We start from the raw sequence: 21738 nt of genomic DNA, 5'->3' as shown, positions 1-21738 counted from the left end.
TCTCCATCATTATTACAAGCCTAAGGTTTGTCTTTTGTTGCAACTTCATTGCAATATCTAAAAAAAAAAAATTCTGTATTTAGTTCTCAGTCAAACTCAGAGGGATCAATCACACAGCCAGACAGTTCAAACTCCCTCAGTACTTGGGTACTCCATCTTGTTTGAAGTGCCCAGCTCCCCCATACTTACTCTTAGGAAAACAGTTCAAACTACATGGCAAAATCTAAAAACTGGTGACTCAGAGGATGGAAGAGTGACCAATGACAGCCACAAAAGTTTTCTGGTAGGAGGAAAAACTGTATTGAGCCCACCTGAATGCACAGGTCCTGAGGCAGTTTATGACACCGACCTGTATCCAGCAGAGTGAGGCTGTCTACACCACATTTACAACCAAGAGAGGTTGTAACCACTGCCCAACACCTAATGTCTAACCCTCTACTTGACAAACCTGGATCTTGCTATGGGGCGTATCTTGGCTATGGTCCTAAGTGTTACTGCAGGAGCGTGGATATGAGATCCAGCCACAGCACAGCCCTGTGACCGCTGCTCAGCGAAGCACCAGGGACAGTACAATCATTGTGTGAATCTGCACATCTCTCCCATGAAGAGTCTTGGAGTCATGATAGTATAAACAGTTAAGCCTGAATATATCAAGCTCTTTGCAAAAGCAAGATATTTTTGAATAGTGAAGGTGTATTTGCTTTTCTTTCACATTACAACCTCCCTTTTATTTGTAAAATATTTTACATTTTCTCAAATAGTCCAATTGAACATAAAATTTGCGACCACTGGCCTATTAAGTGCTGCTAAATACACCATTCTGCTATTGGGAAACATATGATGGACTACATTTATTTGGTATCTGCCATTTGAACATTAAAATGCAGTCAATAGACTTGTAGGCCATTTGTACTAGCATGTTTTGTTGGGCTTTTGTGTAACAATGTGACAGGTATTGTGCAATAAACCCATAGAAATGAACTGTCCTGTCACAAGTTACATCTGTACATGGCTGAATAAAAACTGTCATTCCCCTATTTCCATACATTAAATGTTAAGGCTAATGGGCTTTTATTAGGAAAAATCCTGTTTCCACTGGACTGACAAAGAAAGCTTTAAACAATTTTTGTCCACATGACTTTCAAGGAAAAAGAAGTCAGACAGGATCTACCATTAAGCATCTTTTTATTGTGGTCTTTAATGTACATGCAGAATTTTAAAAAAAGGTGTCAGTTATATCTGTAAGCTTATAACAATAATGTAAATGTTTGGATCAGCAATGTATTTGGATTAGGGACTAAGAACTCTAAGTGAACAGACAGCTTTCAGGATATACAGTTTATATGGTAAATCAAGAAGGTTTTCTTCAGAGTGATTTTCCTCATAAAAACATAAAATATTTCTTGTTTACAATCTTGGTTGGTTTTAATATTGAAAATATCTATAATAGTACACTCTTCATTATGTACATAGAAAAAGACAAAACTATATCCATACCAGTGTCTGTTTTAAATGCAAATAGTAGTTAATAGCTTTGTAAATTTTTTGTGCACCCTCTCCCTTTTCCCTCCCCCACCCCCATTTAAAAATGCAGCATTTCCTAAAGTTTTCAATGCTTTGGCAGAAATAGAATGGAAGGCACTTCCATGTTAGATAAAGCAATACGTGAAATATCAGCACTAAATGAAAAAAGCTGTAGGTGTACCAGACAGCTCCATGTTCATCCCAAGGGCAAAATTTTGCACTCTTGCAGGTCAAGAACTGGTTTGCTAGAGATTCCAGCTGGAGCTGGCTCAGACCCCAGCTTGGTTTACAATAAGGCTGATTAGCCTAATAACTATTTTTACAAATGCTTCACACAAACCAATGAGGATGCAGAGGGCATCTCTGAACACAGTACTATCATGAGGGCAAAAAGCTCTTGCAGGTCACAGCATCAGAACATGTCGCAAAGGCCCTGCTACTGAGGCCTTCCACTTCGCAACACGGTAGTTTCACACAACACCCTCTGTTTAAGACTTCCTGATGTGGCAGCTCAGCTAAAAATGAACAAAGCAACACACAAATGTGAAGATTCTAAAGCATCTCTTGTGATGGATAAATTTAGACTCAGCAAAGCATCCTGAAAACAATCTGTGTGCTAGTGGCAGGCTGACTTCTGCTGATAGGGAAGTTTTGAAAGCTGTAGAAAAGTTTCTCACAGGGGCAGCTCCTCCCTGGCCTCCTGTGGCTTGTTTGGCACTCCTTCACTTTTCTTTTAACTCAGGATTATCTCTGGCATACCTGTGATACACATTTATATTAATATTTTGCAAAAATACCCCAGATGCCAGTGAGATAAGCACCTAAATGCTTGCTAAGGGATGTGTCATAAGCCACAGTCAGGAAAACATTTCCATTATGACCAATTTTAGCTTTCAACTGCAGTTTGCTTCTGCAATCCTAGCAAAGGTTGGGAAATAACTGGGTGCAAACTTCCAAGAGAGAATGAGACAAAAAGGCACCGGCCAAAGCTTTTATGTGTCAATGTCTCCATTGACGAAACGTTACATTTTCAGGACACACACTAGTTCAGTAATATGTTTACTTAACTAATTTATTCATACTGCACAATATCTGACCATGACTGTAAATAGCTGCAGTCAACTGACAATCCAATTGAAAAAGAACATTCTGCTAAAACCTGCCAGCTGGTCACGTTCATTCTGCTGCGATAGCTCTGCACTCTTCAGCCACAATAAAATGAATGGCTTTATAGTGTTGGAAAGCATTTTTGTCATTCTTCAGTATCACTGTGGATTTCACAAGGAATGAAGGGTAAGATAAAAAGGCATCCAACAACACTCCAATCTCTGACTTGAACAGCCAGCAAAATGATATGCAGCTGGCATGGAAGAACAGCCCTTTAAGGTTAGTTTAAAATGCAGACCAGAGCAGGGAAAAAAAAGGCAAAAGAAAGAAAGAAAAAAAAAAAGGCAAGTAGTCCAGTAAGAATGAACAGTAGAAAAAGAAACTGAGCAAGTGATTCTTTGTTTTGGGCCAGTCCACCACCAGTTGCTGTATGTTGCTTTGGGAAACACAAAACTGGCACCAAAACACTCCAAACAACACAAAACTTTCACCCCCTTCCTAGGCTGATGGCTCTCCTTGAAACGTCCCTCAGATCTCTTTCCGTACTGTGGCTCGGATGCTGCTGAACACCTTGCCTATGGCCTCAAAGAGTGGGTCGCAGAACGTGTGGATGCAGATGGAATAGACACGGCTAATACACTGGATCTCAATCAGGTAGCTCCTTATGCACGGCACCACCGCCCAGATGTGCAGGAATGACAAAATGGCAAAGTAGATGCCCCAGATGAGAGCCATAGGAATACCAAAGATTGCTGACAGCAAACGATAAAACCAGTATTTCGTTACAGTGAAGGTGGTAAAACTGGCCTTCCAAATCCCATCAAAGCTGTGTGTTCCCTCTGGCTCAGCAATCACATCTTCAAAATCGATCTGCAGCAAAGAACACAAAGTCAGGTCAGTCAGACATTCGCAACAAGGGTGTCCTCCAGAAACACGTTCCTTGGAGAGCTATGGGCCCCTCTGCAAGAAAACATGAAGCATGTACTTCCTACATCCCAACATGATTCAACCTACTATAACCCACTATTGAAGTCATGAATCTTCAGTAACCTTTTCCCAGAGACTACCAGGGAGCCTCAATGATTAGCTCAAAATTAGATATCCAGCTTCTAGATGGAGTTTTCCACAAAACTGAATACATTTTCCTCATCTCCTACAGTCCTAAGGTATGCAGTGCCCTTATGGTCTACTTCAGGGATAAACCAGGTGAATAAAATCATGCTTCATAGTTTTGACTATTCATAAATCATTCAAAAAGTTACCTAAGGAAGCAGTGCATTCCAACAGGCATATTTTCGCACTCTGTTGAAATACTGAGCTGTTCAGGAAGCTTAACTGTCATAACATTTCTATAAGAAAATTAACAGAATTGCAATGATGCTTCAGCTCCATGTCACACAGACATGTTTGATATAACCCACAATACAGGATATTTAATTTAGTTACCACAACCAATTGTATAGGCACTGCAAAGAACAGGAAAGAGAATATCACAACACTATTCCTCTGCAAGAAAATAAATGACTGTTTAAATCAGATGAAAGAAAAAAATAATTTGCATTCCTGGGACTGGATCCCAAAGTGTGATAATAATGCTGCCAAGAGTGAAGACTTACAGGAGCAAGGTAAGTGTGACATGGGCCAGCAGCCTCAGAAACTCAGGCAATAGTACCTTAGCATACTGGAAGGAGTGAATATATGTATACTCAATGTAAATATTGCTTATACTGTAAGAAAGGGCTCATGATCACTTCTTTTAATCTAAAATATACGTAATAATTGAAAAGAACTCATTCTTCTCTCCTGCTGAATCTTTTGTCACCTCCAGATGTCAGTTACTAACAAAGGGGAAAATATTATAAAACCACTGGACTTTCAAGCTTCTTAAACAAAAAAAGATCATTACAATCGAAAGTGTACAGTCTAGGCACAATCTATGGGAATGGCTGGAAAGTCCCTGAGAGAAAATTTCTGAATCATCTGTGATATCCAACATCCTGAATGCCTAACACCAGGCTGGTTCAATTGCACATATTCACGTTACTCTCTCTGCTCGTGCTTCTCTCTAGACATCCTGTCATGCAAACTACAAACCTCCTCTTTTTCTGCTACTCTCAACTAGGTTCTAGTGATCTGAAAGTAATTCTTTGGGATGGGTATTCATCATCATCATCACCATCACACCTAAAGGTAGCATTTGGGTTGGAACTTCATCTCCACAGAAACCTATGGCAGACTGCATTGGTGGAGTATATTTTCTTTTTGGAATACATAAGCAAGCATACTTATACAAACTGTTTCTGCAGCTATTCAAAAGCAAACTTTTATTGTAGCCACATCCCGCATTAGCTCATTTTCAATGTGAATGGGTGTTCTTGGCTTATTATCAACTTTTTCCTTGAAATCAGATAATAAAAATATCCAGATGATGGCAAAACCCAGGATGATGACAGCAAAAGAAAGTTTCTTCTCAAAAATGTTACTACATAAGGACTACATGGACAGCCCTCTTATTCTAAAATTTCTGGCAATTTATTGCATGGTTCCCACAAACTGATGCTGTAACCCTTGGCAAAGGCCATCATAGAAGTTCAAAGCATCGAGCACTAGTCAGTGTCACACCTAAAGTCCTTTCATTCAGTTCAGTTGTAGTGGAGTCCATCTCGTATTTTTTCAACTGGCTGATAAGGGAAATATTAGATCTCATAAGGAAAATAATTTTGCATTGAACTCCATCAGCCTTTTCATGGTTGCATCTTTAGTTTAGCCAAGTGAGACCTATTTTTATCAGAAATGCATTTTTTTGGCATGCAAAATGAAACCATAATTTATTCTGAACTTTCTAGAATTTTTAAAATATATAGTACAACTGGCTCATAATTTAATTCCTTTCACAATAATTCATTGTAATGAAATGGAAAATGGAAGCCAATAAACTCACTGGTTTTCAAATCAAATAGTAAATTTTCTGTAATTGTGATTGTCAGTAACTAATATGTTTAGCTTGTTGTGTTCAACAAAATATCCATGGAGAACTGGGGAACTGACAGAAGAATCATGCCATATAACATTTCCAGATGGACAGCCCTGTCCTCATTCCAGGAGATGATGCTAATAATATTAGAACATTTATGATAGATCTTTGGTCAGGATTTCCCAGCTCAAGTCATACACAGTTGTCCTAAAAGTACTCAGGAATAAATCTGTCTGTGAGATAACAGCGATGTACTCATGACACCAGTAATTATCAAGAGGTTACTTTCTTGGAGCAATTTCAACAGCTCTCAGAATGTTTCTACCAATGCACAGAACTAGAAGAGATGGCCCTGTAGGAATGATAGCTGATGTCACAGTACTATGTCTTTGCCCATTTCATTATTCAAGGCCCGTGTCACATTATTCCAGTTTGAATAAAGGAACTTGTGAGTGAGAAGACAGAAAAATGGTCTGAAAACTCAAACTCTTAGCTGAATACAGTGTTAAAATGAAGCTGTTATCTTCCTAAAAGCTGTAAGAACATTATGAAACTATGTACATGCCAAGAAAGTCCAGCTACGCCTGGCATGTGAGCCTCTGTGGTGCTGTCCAAAACCAGACTTACCTGCAGCAGTGTCTAAATAAAGATAGGCAAGGAGTTGAGGTAATCTGGGCTCTTCTACTTCTCATAAGCTAACAGACCACTGCCTGGGAAACACTATTTATTTCACTTTCCAAGCAGTACAGGAGGTAAGTCCTTATGCTGTAGGAACGGAGCTATCACTCAGATTCTTCCTGCACTAAACCATGAAGGATCCTGATTTTAACTTGTAGGGATCAGTTCTTCGCAGGCTGCAGGAGGAACAGGTGACTGGATGCATTTTGCCTTGCTGTGGGTTACATTTACATCACTCGGATTACTCGCTCCCTCCTCAGTCCCTTACTACTCTCCTCTGGTTTATAGCTCAGGAGCACTCACTGATGGTGAGTGTCATCAGACTGATAAAGGGAGTCCAACTGAACTAAGTAAAGTAAAAATAGGACTGACAGGAGAAAGAGAAGTGCCCAGAAATATGATCCTACAGAAGAAAGACGCTCTCATTTCTGGTAATGAATCTGCCTTGCAAGTATAAGACAACATTTTTAGGATATTGTTCTCAAGGTTGCTTTTGCCAAAGCATCACGTGCATGTAGATCTGTGAACTCCTGTTTTGTCTACATAAAGGCTTTCTTAGGTTAGGCACAAGTCTTGTTCAGCAGATTGCATGCTCATCGTGTAGTTTGTTCCTCCAGAGCTGTCAGGGTGTGCTGTGAAATCACATTGAGGCAGTTGCCAAGCTGGTGAAAATACATGCATGCTCACTTGCAACAGGAGAGAAGTACAGGAAATTTAGTTTGACCCTCTAAAGGATGCTAATAACTCACTCTAGCCTTCTGTTTCAGACTAAACTATTCAACACTATCAACTCCTGTTCCATGCCTACAATGCACTTCCTGACTTCAGCTATTCTTTGTTTCCTACTATTCAGTTTGGTAAAGCCAGTTTTTATATTGCTTGAAGCTTTTGTCTGATTCTGCTATGAGAATTAATGCAGCTTCTTTTGCTCTGCACATGTTTATTAAACTATCAGGAAATTAAGGAACCTGCTTTGATTCTAAAATAGATTTATTTACAAGAAAGGGAAATGGTATGGGATTTATTTACAAGACTTATTTACAAGAGAGGGAGAATGTCTATCTAAAGATCAGAACTATTAAGTAAAAAAGCTTAACAGTGTGAAGTTATCATCTGACTCAATAATATATGCCACATGTATGAAATTAGTTGACCTGCTGACCTTGTCACTTCAAGTCCCTAGGTATCAAAAGCTGACAGGCTGGAAAGGTATACTAAATGCCAGCCTCAAATCATTTACTTATCAGCTGTGCTTCTTAGAAGTTTGCTCTCTTGTATATAACAAGCGATGAGAATGCCTACATTTTTGAGTCCCTTCAGTATCTCTTGGAGTCGGTAAAAGGATGCTTAGATCCTTGCTGTATCTCTCTTGATTGATCACTGATGTATCCAGTCAGGCAAAACACTTAAATATGCACACAACATGAAAAATGTGAACTGTCCCACTGATGTCCATACGCTTACATGCTCTGCCAGACCACAGCTCAAGTCTAGGCTGAATGTGTACAGGAAAGAGTCATAAGCTAGTTTTCTTTACATTTTTATGTGCAGAGTGTGGAAACTGTCTTTACTGCTTACCCTGGGCTGTTTTTAAACAGGCTTTCCCTGACTCCAAGACCGTAAGGAAAATATTGTTTCATTGTATTAAATCGTGTCTTTGCAAGACTTGAAGCAGATATGGTGGGGTTTTTTGTTGTAATAAATGCAATTGTAAAATTCCCAAATATATTCAATGTCCTTTAAAGAAACATTCAACATAAGAAAATGTATGAAAATGACAAGCCTTTCTATGGCATGGGTCACATTTGGGAGGTGATGCTGCACAGACAGGTGCAACACTGTCCTTATGTTGGAGAAGGCTGTGGTGTGTATTATTAAAAATAAGAAAACATGTGAGCTTATGAGATTATTATTAGCTTTGTACTTCCACATACTGTCTAGAACTTAAAAATTGCCAGTTACAGTGCCTGGAGAGGAAAGGCATCACAGCAGCTGAAAACAAAGTTAAGCAAACTCACAACCTTTCTATTAAATCACTGATGCCAGTTAAACATTTACGTATTTCCTTGATCCTTTGGAGTACCACATTACCACATATGCTGATGCTTGTCCTGACCACTGTCACACTAACAGAAATTGATGAAAAAGTTTATACTCTTTCTACTGAATCTGCAGGAAAGAGGATGGGGAGGTGTTGGGACTTACAGGAGAAAAGCTGCTCTTCTCCCTTCCCTCCCAGACACCCAGAGACTCATTCCCCCTTTTAAGAGCACTCTGTTATCTCCATTTGGCAAATGTTTACCTGTAGTTATGTAGGGAAGCTGGTAATTTGTTCCTGAAAACATAGAGCTTCATGATTCCTAGATGGTCTGCTTCCTCACTAATCAGGTTTCAACAGCAAACATTAGGTGATCTCAGGTGTTTACTAAAGCCAAAACTCATTCTGTTCCACAGTATTTATACAAACCTCAAGCTAAAGCATGGGTGACTACAAAATGGCAACACCTAGCAGTGTTCTGTTCCATCACAAGACAAGAAATCTCCTTGAATCTTGATATTGGTGGGAAGCATCTAATGAGGGAACCCCAAGAGTCCCTCCAGACTGAGCTGCAGCATGATTAGGCTTTGCCTGTCAACCTTGAACTCTGTCTTCAGAGCACACTGTTCTTCTGGGGACTGGCTGGATCACAAGGCACAACAGTTACTCCTTTGGGAAAAAAAAAAAAAAAAAAAAAAGCCATGACTGCAGAGGGCTAGGACCAGAGCTGTTGTGTAAGGTGTGTTACATGCAGAAAAATGACAAACAAGTATTTCCAAAGTGAACAAAAGCCTAAACAAGCAAGCAGAACTGCTGCACCCCAGTTACTTGTACAAACTGACCAATGAATTTGCTTTACCTTTCCTGTCTCCCTGTGCCTGCTTTCCACAATACAGCAAGAAAAGTGTTCTGCTGGCAGATCTCTTAATGGAAACAGTGAATCTTTCCTGAGTGCTACACATTATGACAGAAAAGCAAACAATGCTTTAACAAACAAGGATATTCACGTTGAAAAGTAGAATTGAAGGACTGCACTCTTCTAGCCAGAGAAGAAAACCAGTCTGGTCAGGCGTGACTCCTACTGCATGTACAACAAATACTCAGATGCATTATGAAAATGTGTAAATGATGCCATGACTTAGAAAAGGGGGGTGACTGCACATCACCATTTCGCAAACTGAAAATCATAGAAAAAAACAAAAAAAAAAATTTGTTACTAATTACTGAGAGAACAACCTCCTGCTCTCTGCCCATGCTGATTACACACCAGAAAAGCCCTGCTGATGGGCTTTGTTTCATCAGATGGGCAGGCTCACCAAAATCTGCAGAAGTGCTCGTGAGAAAAATGCGATTGATGCCAATGGGTCAGCACTGTAGCAACCAGCTGTTCTCCAGAGACCTCCTCCTGAAGCACTTGCCCATCCTGTTCCTATACAGGCTGGCAGAAGGAAAGACAAGCAGCTTCAAGGAAAGATCTGCAATCCTCTGCAACACAGCAAAACTTCCTGTGCAGGTGGGGATACTGTGTCAGCCAGTTCCTTGACAAATGTCTTGATGTTGTTGAAGTAAGCAGTCAGAAAATAAAATTACTGTTTTCCTCCCTGGAAACTGGGCTGCTGGGAGGTTATTGCAGCTTTCCTAAAAAGAAACTCTTCAGAAGCTTTCTTTGTTGTTATTATTTGGTTCATGTTCCACAGTTCCTTGTTTGATACAGCTATTTTAGCAAAGAACCCTAATACATATATGCATATTCACATATGTCTGTCCATATGTCTGTTTAAGAGGTGTATTTATGAACATGAACACCAATGTGAAGTTTTGACTACACTAAACAGGAATTTTTTCTTTTATTTCAGTGGGTCCTGGAATTAAGCTGAATCCAAAAACCGTAATAAAAGTAAAGACATAATGTAAACTGATTTTGTATTTTAAAATGTATTTTATTTTATAAATATAACTATGATAGATTTATGTTTTATTATTGTATGCTTATATGCTATTAAGGTAATAAACTGCTATTAAGTATAACTTTTTAGAAGTTGGTCTAGCTTCATCGCTCCTAAATTTAGGCACTAATGCAAAGTAGAAATATAGTGACCTCAGACTCTTTAGTAGTGCATGGAGAGATACGGACCTTTGGAGGTTTAGATCTGGAAACTACTTTTTCCTCTTTATAGTTTGTGAAGGAAGTCTAAGGAGAGGAGACTCTTGATATATTCTCAGGAGACTCCTGATTTATACTACCAATAAACACACTCCTGTTAGCTGCTGCAATTCTTTTTTGCACATCTGTATAACTTGTTTTCACCTTTTCCCTCATTTCTACCTGAACAATGCTACATGCTGACCATGAGTGTGCAGTGATGCCCAGCTGCCTCTCTTTTCCTTTAAGAAAAACCTTGCCCCTGCACTTGGACAGTTAGAAGGTTGTCTTTCTTAGGGAAGATCTTAAGTTACTGATCCTTAAACATAAGGTGTTTCTTTAGTATTTAATAAAAATAAAGGTATTTTATAGTTCTGCTCTTGTCATAAACTGCATGAGAACAGTGATGGGATTGAGTGTACCCTCAGCAAGTTTGCTGATGACACCAAGCTGTGTGGTGAGGCTGACACACTGGAGGAAAGGGATGCCTTGACAGGCTTGAGAGCTGGGCACATGTGAACCTCATGAAGTTCAACAAGGCCAAGTGAAAGGTCCTACAACTGGGTGAGGGCAGTCCCAAGCACAAATACAGGCTGGGTGTTGACTAGATTAAGAGTAGCCCTGCAGAGAGGGACTTGGAGATGTCAGCTGATGAGCAGCTCAGTATGATCTGGCTTGCAGCTCGGAAAGCTGACAGCACCCTGGGCTGCATCAAAAGGAACAAGTTGAGGAAGGTGATCTCTGCTCTCATGAGACCCCACCTGGAGTACTGTGTTCAGCTCTGGGGCCTCTAAGATAAGAACATGGGCCTGTTGGAGTGAATCCAGAGGAAAGCCAAAAAGATGATTAGAGGGCTGGAGTACATCCTCTGTGAAGACAGGCTAAGAGACTTGTGGTTGTTCAGTCTAGAGAAGAGAAGGCTCTTAGAGCAGTACATAAAGTGGGCTATAGAGGGACTTTTTACAAGGTCATGTAGTGATAGGACAAGGGGGAATGGTTTTAAACTGAAAGAGACTAGGTTTAGATTAGATATGAGGAAGAATTTCCTGAGAGGCACTGGAACAGGTTTCCCAGAGAATTTGCAGATGCCCCATCCCTGGAAGTGTTCAAGGCCAGGCTGAGGGGGCTTTGAGCAACCTGATCTAGTGAGTGGCATCCCAACCCATGGCAGGGGGCTGGAACTGGATGATTCTTAAGGTCCCTTCCAAGCCAAACCTTTCTATGATACAAGAACTTGGACTTGATAAAACAGTTGATGCCTTTATGGCTGAGGTCTACGGGAGATAGATCCCTGATGTTGAGGGAAAACTGATTATTTTTTGTAGCATCTGTTTGAATTCCAAGAACAGATTTCAAAGTTGACAGAGGAAATGTTGCAATCCGCCTATGAGACTCCCTTAGGCTTTTCTGGAACTCAGAATATAAATTCAGCACAGCAGGAGTTTGGACAGAGAATGTGGTGCTTTCACCTTCAGCTGTGAGAATGTCTTCTCACTTATCTATGAAGTTGAATTTATCAGTTCCTATTTGTTTAACTACAAACAAAATCCACCTTTGTACAGCCCCACTAACATCTAGAGCACAGCTCCTTCATCTTGACTAAAATCATATTTTATCAAATCATTAAAATGGGGGACAGTGGCACTGAAATTATTTTTTCTTTTGATTGCTAATCTGATGATTTCTGAAAGGAATGATATTGCATAAGGTTCAAATTTTTTTCTGAAACTATCAGAAAACACTTTCCTAAGAAATCTGTCAAGAAAATATAAAGAGACTAATGGGGTAAAACCTGCCTCCCCAATAAATCAAATGAAATTAAATGATGTAATTTCTTTTTCATGTTCAAAATAACCAACCCTTTTAAGTCCAAAATGGGTTTTATTACTGTCATTTGTCTGGAAAAGAAATATGGTAGTTCTGGATCAAAAAGCTCAGAAAATCAATTGCTGATGTAGACTTCATCCTGCTGTCTATGGAAAGGGTATTTGAGAGCTGTGGGAAATACAAACTTATCTTAGTTTAGAACTATCGGTCTTCAGTTTTCCAGAAATCACACATGTTACAGAGTCACCCAAGTTCATTTGTATTTTCTTCCTTCTGTTGCCTAAAATACAACCAAGATCAAATTTCCTCACTGGGGACCCCACTGTCAGACCATTCTACTGTACACAGTTATCCCTTTTTCCCCTGGAGAGTTTTGCATTTCAGTATTTTCTGTTTGTTTTAGATATCCATACCCTATGCAACAGAAGACAGTGTTTCTGTCCACACAGTGGGCTAAAAATTCTACAATCAATTCAAATTGTTCTTAATATTTTCTAACATATGATTGGAATTCTGTTGAAGGTATTGGAATTGAAAAGTATTTGCCTCTTCTGAATCTGAAATAGTGTCCAATAAATTCTAACAAAAGAAACAGCCATGCTGAATCATTTGCTCTGCCCCCATGGCCATCAAATGAACATTTTTTTATGGAATTATGAGTCATGTTCATCATGCTAAGCAAGAAGGCTGTACATAAGGCTTTAATAATACCATGTGTTTAAATGCAAACACATTTTTTTGAGAAAGAAGCTTTCATTAGAACAGATACCATTATTAGCTGTAATCCAGAAATTCCATGTCTGAGAACTCCTGAATAATGTGCAAGAAAACTATTTTTCAGAACTCTTAAAATCTCGCTCAGACCTTGTATAAACTGGCATTCATAATGACTTGAGTTTTTAATCTCTTACTCCTAGACTAGCCTTGGAAGAAATATTTGAAACAAAACTGGATCATGTGGGTAGCCAAAGTCAAACATTTGAATTTTCTTGCATTTTAAATCTAAACCCCATAGCTTGTTAATAGGACACAGTCACAGAACCATTTCATTTAATCAGTTGTTATGCACATGTAAGGTGTCATGTCTAAGCCACAAGTATTAGCAACTGAGAGGAACATGACCTCTGAGAGCACTGCTTCTCCTGTCCTATGGTTAGGGTTAAATGCTGCGATGTGAATCTGCCTCCAGAGGCATCTCACTTTGATCACTGCCAACTAAAAGAGCCCAGATGACAAACTTGGATTAGAACACATACACACACATATTTGTGTATCTATGTATTTATACAGATGTTTTTAAACTTAAACATTTATTTATGTTCTCATGACTTTTAAAAATATCTAAAAACAAAGAAAAGGGGTCTGCATTAAATTTCACTTAATTCCTTATTTCAGAAATGGCACCTGATTGAGCTCTGCTTTTCTCTCATTTTACTGTGTTGAAGAGCAGAACTGCATTCCTCTCAGGCTGATACTTGTCACATCCGAGTGACAGCCCATCTTAGGTGTCCCATCCAAAAGGAGCAGGGGGTGACACCTGCTTTCCTTCCAGGAGGTTCTCAGGTGTGGGGATGGGAAGTGCTCTGACCAGTCATCTTTCTGCACATTTTACACTGTGCTCAGTGCAACAGGGAGGGACCTTAATCATAAAAGATTGCATAAAATGTAAACTGCTTTTGAAAAACCCTCTCTTTTCATTACGAGGCAGAAACTGTAAATAGCTTTAAAATACCTGAGTAATACTTTCCTCCCTAATGAGTACATAAGGGTATTACAGTATTTGTCAACATCTGACTAAAAATTCCAGACTTTTCCTTGCAGTAAGCTGAATTGCCCTTAACTGCATTATTTTTAAGTGGAAGGCATGAATACATAACCTTTTAAAACATGGCACAAAAGCTCTGCATCCTCACATCTATAGCCAATTCCAACTGGAATTTTTTTTCCAGAGCAAAAAGGACTACTATACAACAAACAGCAGATAGACATCACTTGTTTAAAACAGAATAATTACGTTCTGGATGGTAGACCAGGCACTGGCCTTTCTCCCTGGCACATCACTGTAGGAAAAAACCTGTAAGCTGGCTGCAGATGTGACTGCACAGTTGGTCCTTACTAGTCCCAGAGGATTAGACTTTGCAGGGTTGGCTGCAAGGTCCGTCCCCATTCTCAGCAAGGAGCGACGAAGTTACTGAGAAGAGCAATCTGTAGGAGAACTGGCTCCCTCCTCTGTGTTTTCCAAATTCAGTAAACTCTGTGCAGACTTGACCACAGATATGTTGAGAAAGTTTGAACTCTAGAACTCAAAGGCTGCAATTTAGCTGTACTCTGAAAAACACAAATACTGTGTTGGGAAACAAGAAGAGCAAAGCCTGAATTTCAGGCACCTTCATGTGAGTCCTGGGTCATTGGGGAATGCATCAGAGAAAAAAGCAATAAGCTTTCCACCCTGTTTGTTGTGTCTCATCACAAATAAAACCTGCAGGACACAAGTCCAAGAGCAGAACTGTCTGGTGAAGGACGCATGAAACAGATAAAACTATGGCAAACCACCTGTATAATCACCAGCATGACTCCTGGAGAGCTCTCACATGCACAGAGGCTGTTTCTCCCTTGCTAGATTCCCTCCTTGCCTCTGGCCTGGCTAGCCACCTTCACAAGCCAGTGCTTGAAGGAATGGAACCACTAGCGCACATTCTCCTGCTGTCTAGGTGATGTATGAGGACAGTTGTTTGAGGAAAATCCTTCCTTTCCCGTCTCCACTGAAAAAATTGGAACAAAAAGGAAATTCTGGTGATTTTTACTAGATTGTGCTTCCTCCAGTGCAGAGCTGTCACTTCCACTGCCTGAATACCTCAGGTTCCATAAGGCCTTGCTCACATCCATCTCTGTACAGAAATCCAGTCATTTGCCCCATTTTTCTGGAATCCTCCCAGCACTTAGCTTCCACTTGGTGGTTAATTCAAAGACAAAACCATAAGCAAAGTCACCAACAGCTTTGATGCAAAGCTGCTCCACGTGTCTAGTTTTCATAAAAGGATCTTTTATAAAAGGGTTTCTCCCCCTTGCCAGGATCCCAACCCTAATGCTGCCTGTACCACGCATCTGCTGCAGGGGAAGCTGTGCAGATGCTCTCTGCTGCAAATGAAGGGAACGTGTCTCTCGCTTCTCACAAGAGAAGGTTATTTTTAAAATGTGCTATGGGAAGTATTTGAATACAGACAACACTGAGGCCTTTTAGAGAGCTGCTTACAGAGCAGATTCCTCATTCTCTGTCTAATCATTTCTATTTCATGGCTGACTGATTTGTCCCCAGTTTCCATGCTGTTGTGCCTCATAGTCAAGTGGCAAGAAATGCATAAAATGCTGGGTAAAAAGCAAATGGTTCTGAATCTAGAAAAATGCAATGGCTCTAAACAAATTTGAGCTCAGCCTGAGCCATACTTCTGGCATTACAGAACTCCTACTTTTTTTTTTTTGGTCTGACTTTTAGTACCTGACTAAGACTGGTGTCTCCCTCAGTTATACAAGTGTATCTTTTACACTCTGCCTGGATTTTTTACAGCAAAAGTAAGAAAGGCAGATACATATTAGAAGGGGACTAGAGACTGATGGCTACGGCAGGAACTGAATTAGTGTATTTTCACCCCAACTCAAGCCTGTCACCTAGGTACTGGGTCTGAATTTTATTGCTATGTCTAATGGACTGAATCTGAACACAGGGTCCAAATAAATGCAAATTGTGGCAAAATTCCTCTCTCTACTTTGCAGGTTAGACTATCTATGAAATACTTAAAATCAAAGTTATTTATCCTTGTAACAAAACAGAAAATGTTGCTTTACAATGCCATTTCGTACAAACACTGCTGGTTTTATGACGTAAAATGGATCCTGTCTGGTTAAAATCAAAATCATTTTGGTATATTCCTATGTCTTGATGTGACTATGTTCACTACCAGGAGCTCACTTGCTGACACAGAGACAGTACTGGTATTCTGGCTGTTTGCTTTTTTTCAATGAATGTGTTGGTCCCCAATTATTTCAAAAGGACAAACTGAAAAGTTTTTTTTTCCATTCCTATACTTATTATTTTCCAAGTTTATTTTAGAAGACTGAATGTAACAAACTTCCTTAATCCTCGCCTCTGTGGGAGGCAGAGAGGGCAGGATGGGCTTAGTATGTTTCAGCTTCCTTTAAGTCCATTACAGGTTTTTTTCTGTCAGTGGTCTCACTTTTCCTAGCAGGGTCGTTCTTTCACAAGGTTTGGTTTGTGGACATCAGGATTCTGACTTGCTTGGGGGCTACGACTCATCCTCAGAAGGTCTGGTTGCTTTGGGGACTTCTTCTGTTGATGTACGCAATAAACTGTGACGCGGTGCCGTTCGTGAGCTCTTGCATTCCCTGTCTACTCAGCTGCTCCTCCATGGGTAGCAGAAAAAAGAATTCTTCTCTCCTTTTTAAAATCAACCATTCTAAAGGCAGTTTTGTACCATTAGGTACACAGATGATTTTTTCTAAACAAGTAACAATTTTATGCCTTTTCTTTATATATGGCTCCTTAAAGATACAGGCTGCTGTGAGGGATAATTCTCAGCATGGATCCAACAATATGACCATGGCTGGTCATATTCAGCACCTTCAAATTACGTTGAAGTCTTGAATTTGGATTTACTTGTGACCTTGTTAAATTGTCTGCACATGGCATGAATCATTTTACAGATACACATTCAGGAACCAGAGTTCACCCTCTTGATTCTCTGGAAACAATACAGTACTTTTCTTTTTCTATAACGGGTCTTCGTTACAACAAACATGGTGAACTGCACACACTCTTGACACTGCTGGCCACTAAGCAAGACAGTTAGTGGCTTAGTCACCCACTATGAGTGGGCGGTTCCCATTTTTCCTAGGGTCTGACAAACCCAGACTTGCACCATCAATTTTCACATTGCGGCGGTGTATTCCCCTCTCCTTCTTTCCAGGCTGCAGTGTGATCTGAGAAATGCTTGCTAGGCCTTGGCTTTGAAAACACCACCTGAGCTCAGCTCTTTCTGAGCTTATCACAGACACTGTCCACTCCCAGGAATTGCTAACAAGCTCCTGTTTTCCTTATGACCAGCTTTGAAAAATATTCCTCCTGCCTGAATGGCACAACATTCCTGGTCCCACACTTTCAGAGAAAGTGCCTACCCAAACTGTGGCCAGTATAAAACATTGTTATGACTAAAGCCCACTCTCTTGTGACCCTATAAACAGCGGCCCAAAATGGGGCCCTTTGAGCTCTCCTGGACTGCAGCGAGCTGGGACCAGCATCTCCCTCTGAGTGGGACACCTCTCAGAGCCAGCAAACGCTCAGGTTTGCTATACCTGGAGGATCACCAAAACAAGACGTATCCTGGGCCAACACCCACACTCCTCAAGGCCTGATCCTTTGCCTGTCAGGAGATGCAAAAGCATCTGAAGTGAGTATTTCACTGACCTCTGGTGGGAATTTTTCACAGGTACCTTGCTTGCACTGACTGCTCCTGTCTATGTGCACGCCCCTGTGCATATCCTATAGCAAATTTGAGAGAAATACTGCTTTTTTAGATGTTTAAGTACCTTGGGTATCTAAGTAAGTTAGGCTTCTGAGTAAGGTTAAGTTATAGTTATAAACTTACTTAAATGCTGCTAAGTATTGTTCTTTTGCTAAGTTGTTAAACATGAGTTATAAGCTAAGTTAAATGTTGCTAAGTGTTGTTCTTCTGCTGAGTTGCTAAGTATAACTTCAAAGTTAAAAGTTAGGTTAAATGCTCTTCAGTGTTATTCTTGATTAAATTGTTAAGTTATAAATTAAGTTTAAGCTACAAGTTAGGTATAAGTTAAGTGTTTTTCCTATGTTAAATTGTTAGCCTTAAGGTATAAGTTAAAGTACTGTTAAGTTGGAGCATTGGTAAGCTTTTAGGCCCTGTTCCTTTTTATCCTTGCCAGCACTGTCTTTTGTCACACACACCCCTAAACACCCCCCCCCCCCAGATAGTTTTCAGTTAATTTCTGTTTTGATTGCCTGGATTTTGTTTGGTTTTGTTGTTGCTTGTTTTCCCTTATTGTGCCTTGGCTGTCCTATAAGTACTAGAGTGAATCTTGCCAATGAACTTGCTGTGCTTTGTCACTTAATATTAAATCTGACTTTTGCACATACCATTGCTGATGATTTTTTAAGTTATCTCAAACACTCTCATTTGTAACACACATGGATTGTATAAATTTGTCTGTATAAAAGTTTTTTCTAAGAGAAAACCTATCTCTGTGATTCTTCTGACCAAAGTGACTTCAAGCAAAAATCTCCATCAACCCTGATTTGTCAAAACAGCCAAACTGATTTATAAACCCAAACAAAAAACTCTAGGCAAGGGCACAGTTAGATTTTGCTTAGCTTGCTTATCATCTCTTGAGGGAAGGAAAAACACCAAAGAGAACAGAACAGAACAAGGACACAAGTCCAACCGCCATCAGGATCTCTGATTTTGCACCCGTCAGGCTTAGGAAGGGCGATCTGGTTTGTGACATCTCCCCGCCCTGCCTCTGTGCGTGCCTCGGGGAAGGAAAATCCTTCCGACGGTGTTACACAAGGTCACGCAACTCATCTCCCCGCTGCCCCGGCCCCGGGCGGGACGTCCCGGCTGCAGAGCTGACTGCCGGCACACACCGCGGCGGGACCCCCGCGGCCCCCGGCCGGCTGCGCCGAGCCCAGCCCGGTGCGCCCCGCGGGGCAGCGCGGGAGCCCGAGACGGCCAGCCCCGCTCCGGAGCGGGGAGCGAGGAGCTCCGCAGGGCTGCCCTAGCCGCTGCCCGCCTCTCTCCTGCCCACTCCCCCTTTCCTTTAAAAAAAAAAAAAAAAAAAAAGTCAGCCCCTGCCCCGTTCCCTCCTGTAGCAGGTGGAGAGATGAGCTTCGCGGGCTTCTGCCGCCCTGACAATGCCTGCGTACCTTGCCTCGGCAGGACTTGGTATCGCCCCCCGCGCCGTCCCGCCTCGGCCCCTCACCTTAACCACGTCGTCGTTGAGATGCTTGGGGTCTCGGTTGACCAGGTCGATCTCTTTGGTGTGCACGTCGTGCACCGCCTTTTCGCTCAGCTCATCTGCCATCATCTTGTTGTTGGGCTTGTAGATGTTGCCCTGCTCCCGGACGGGCGCCGTGTACAGAAAGCCCTGCGGGGAGCAGAGGGAGCGCGGGCGGGAGGGGAAAGCCCAGTTGAGGCGGGGAGGGCAGGGCAGGGCCGGGCCGGGCAGGGCCGGTCCGCGTCGCGCAGGAGGGCGGGCTGGGGGAGGCGGCCCCAGGTCCCGCGGGCAGCGGGATCCAGGCTGCGGGGCGGCCCTCGTCCGGCTATTTAACCGCGGCCGCGGGGCGCACACCACACCCCCGCGGTGCCAGGCGCCGGTCCCGCTCCTGCCACCAGGCGGCCCGGCCTTGCGGCGTTGCCCCCCGGGCGGAGCGAGCGGCCTCTGGGCGGGGAGGGCGCTGGCGTGGCCCCCCGGGCACAGCGGGGAGCGTCCGGGGCTCCCCACGCACCACCCTCCCCGTACCGCCCTCACCACGCTGCCCTCGCCATACCGCCTTCGCCGCGCTAACCTGAGCACGGCGCCGTCACCGCACTGTCCTCGCTACACTGCCCCCCCATACTGCCCTTCATGCAGGGCCATAACGGTGCCCTCTCCATCCCGGTGCTCTCGCTATGCTGCTCTCCATATACCGCCCTTCCCGCACGGCCGCCAGCAGCCCCCCTCCCCGCACGCCGCCCGGGACGTGCGCCCCGGCTCTCCCCGACCCGCTGTCCCTGCCCGCAGGTGCGCTCCTGTCCGCCCTCCTGCCGCCGAGCCGCCCCCGCGCCCCGCTCCTCCGACAGGTCAGGGAGCTTGGGGGCCCCAGCCGCTGCAGGTACTCGGTGGAGGGGCAGCATCCCGGCCCTATGTCCCGGTGGTCCTACCTCCGAGTCTACGTATTTGGTGCCGGACATGGTGCTGCGGGCTGCTGACGGCTCTGCCGCGAGTTACTCTGCCCTGTGACTTGTAGAACCGGAGGCAGGAAGATTCCGCTCTGCGAAGCGGCCGGCCGGGGGAGGTAGCTGCGAGGAGAGGGCTGGCCGCTGGCCAGGGCGGCTGCCTGCCTCCGGCTGGGGTGGATGACAGCGGCGGTACGGCCCCGCACATGGCAGGGCGGCCGGCAGCCGCCGGGGATGGGAGGGGAAAATAGCCCTGCCCCGGCAACTGGGGATCTGGCGGACCCGGTCCCTGATGCCTGGGCCATGCCGGGCGGAGACAGGGGCTCGACAGGGAGAGAGACAGGGACAGGGTCGTCCCCGCGTCGTCCGCCCTGCCCCGGCCGCCCACGGCCCCCGACAGGGGGTCCCCGCCGCTGGATGCCGGGCCGGCAGTGGCTGCGTGCGGCAGAGTCACCTGGGCAAGGGGGGGGGCAAGGAAGCAATGAGGAGATGGAAAACTTTAGTTGTCTTTAGCGTCCAGAGCAAGCGAAGCGTTTGTCGGGCTCCCCCCTCCCGGTATTGACAATAGTTTACACAGAAGCATCGCTGCTCCAGGAACAATTGTGGAAACTTGGACATCCTTATGATGAAGAAAAAGATATTTTCTCAACTGGTTCATTTCAAAACTGTTCAAATATTTAACAGTTCTGCATTTTAACACTGCTATATTTTTCCCGGGAGGAGGTTGATCCATTCCTGTCTGCCATGCATGTTAACCACTGGGATTCACTTTTAAACGGTGGGATGCCGTTTTGCCGTGCTCTGCTCCCAAGGTTTTTTGTAAGCTCAGGGGCGTATATAGGTGTAAATGCTATAGATATAAATATTCATCACTATATTCAAAATGGCTCAGGTTAGGGTTGCAGCATCATTACACATCTATAAAATGAATTATATTTCACTTCTCTGTGTGTGTGTGTGTGTGTGTGTGTGTGTTTGCAGCCATTAGTTTTGTGTTAGGAAATCAGACTATGGTGAAAGATTTATAACATTAACAGAAAAATAGTGACCTTAGTGTTATGCCATTTAGCACAGAATTGCAGCAACAGAAGTAGAAAATTCTTAACTACAGTAAGTCTGCCTTTGGCACTTCAATAGAGAAATTACCTCGAAGAAGCGCCTCACTAAGATGGATGCAGGCTCCACAGATGTAAATAACTGCACCTGTTGAAAATGCAGTCCGCATGGACATGTATTGCTAATACATCAGTTAGCAGTCAACTTCCTTTAGTTTATATTGCTCATAAACTTTAGAACGAATGCCCCGGATGGAAGTTTTCCAACTTTCCAAGTTAGCTGTAATTTTTAAAAGTAGCTTTTTTATTGATGCAATAATTCACTTAAGCCATCGTTAAAATATTTTAGTCTGTCCAAGCTTTTGAGTGTGTATATGGAGTTGAATGAGTGCATTGAAGGACATCGACTCTGC

General features: G+C 42.7%; 1 protein-coding gene across 1 annotated transcript; it reads right to left on the bottom strand.

Moving 5' to 3' along the window:
• Positions 1-1168: 1168 nt before the first annotated feature.
• On the bottom strand, positions 1169-20393 carry CAV1 (caveolin 1). Its single transcript, XM_048302161.1, has 3 exons — positions 20256-20393; positions 19315-19479; positions 1169-3501 (listed from the first exon to the last, which is right to left on the bottom strand). Exons 1-3 carry the CDS (start codon positions 20283-20285, stop codon positions 3160-3162), a joined length of 537 nt encoding a protein of 178 aa, XP_048158118.1. The 5' UTR covers positions 20286-20393; the 3' UTR covers positions 1169-3159.
• Positions 20394-21738: the final 1345 nt, after the last annotated feature.

The sequence above is a fragment of the Corvus hawaiiensis genome, chromosome 4 (genome assembly GCF_020740725.1).
Source record: "Corvus hawaiiensis isolate bCorHaw1 chromosome 4, bCorHaw1.pri.cur, whole genome shotgun sequence".
NCBI classification, from domain to species: Eukaryota; Metazoa; Chordata; class Aves; order Passeriformes; family Corvidae; genus Corvus; species Corvus hawaiiensis.
This window is presented reverse-complemented; position numbering and strand designations above follow the sequence as displayed.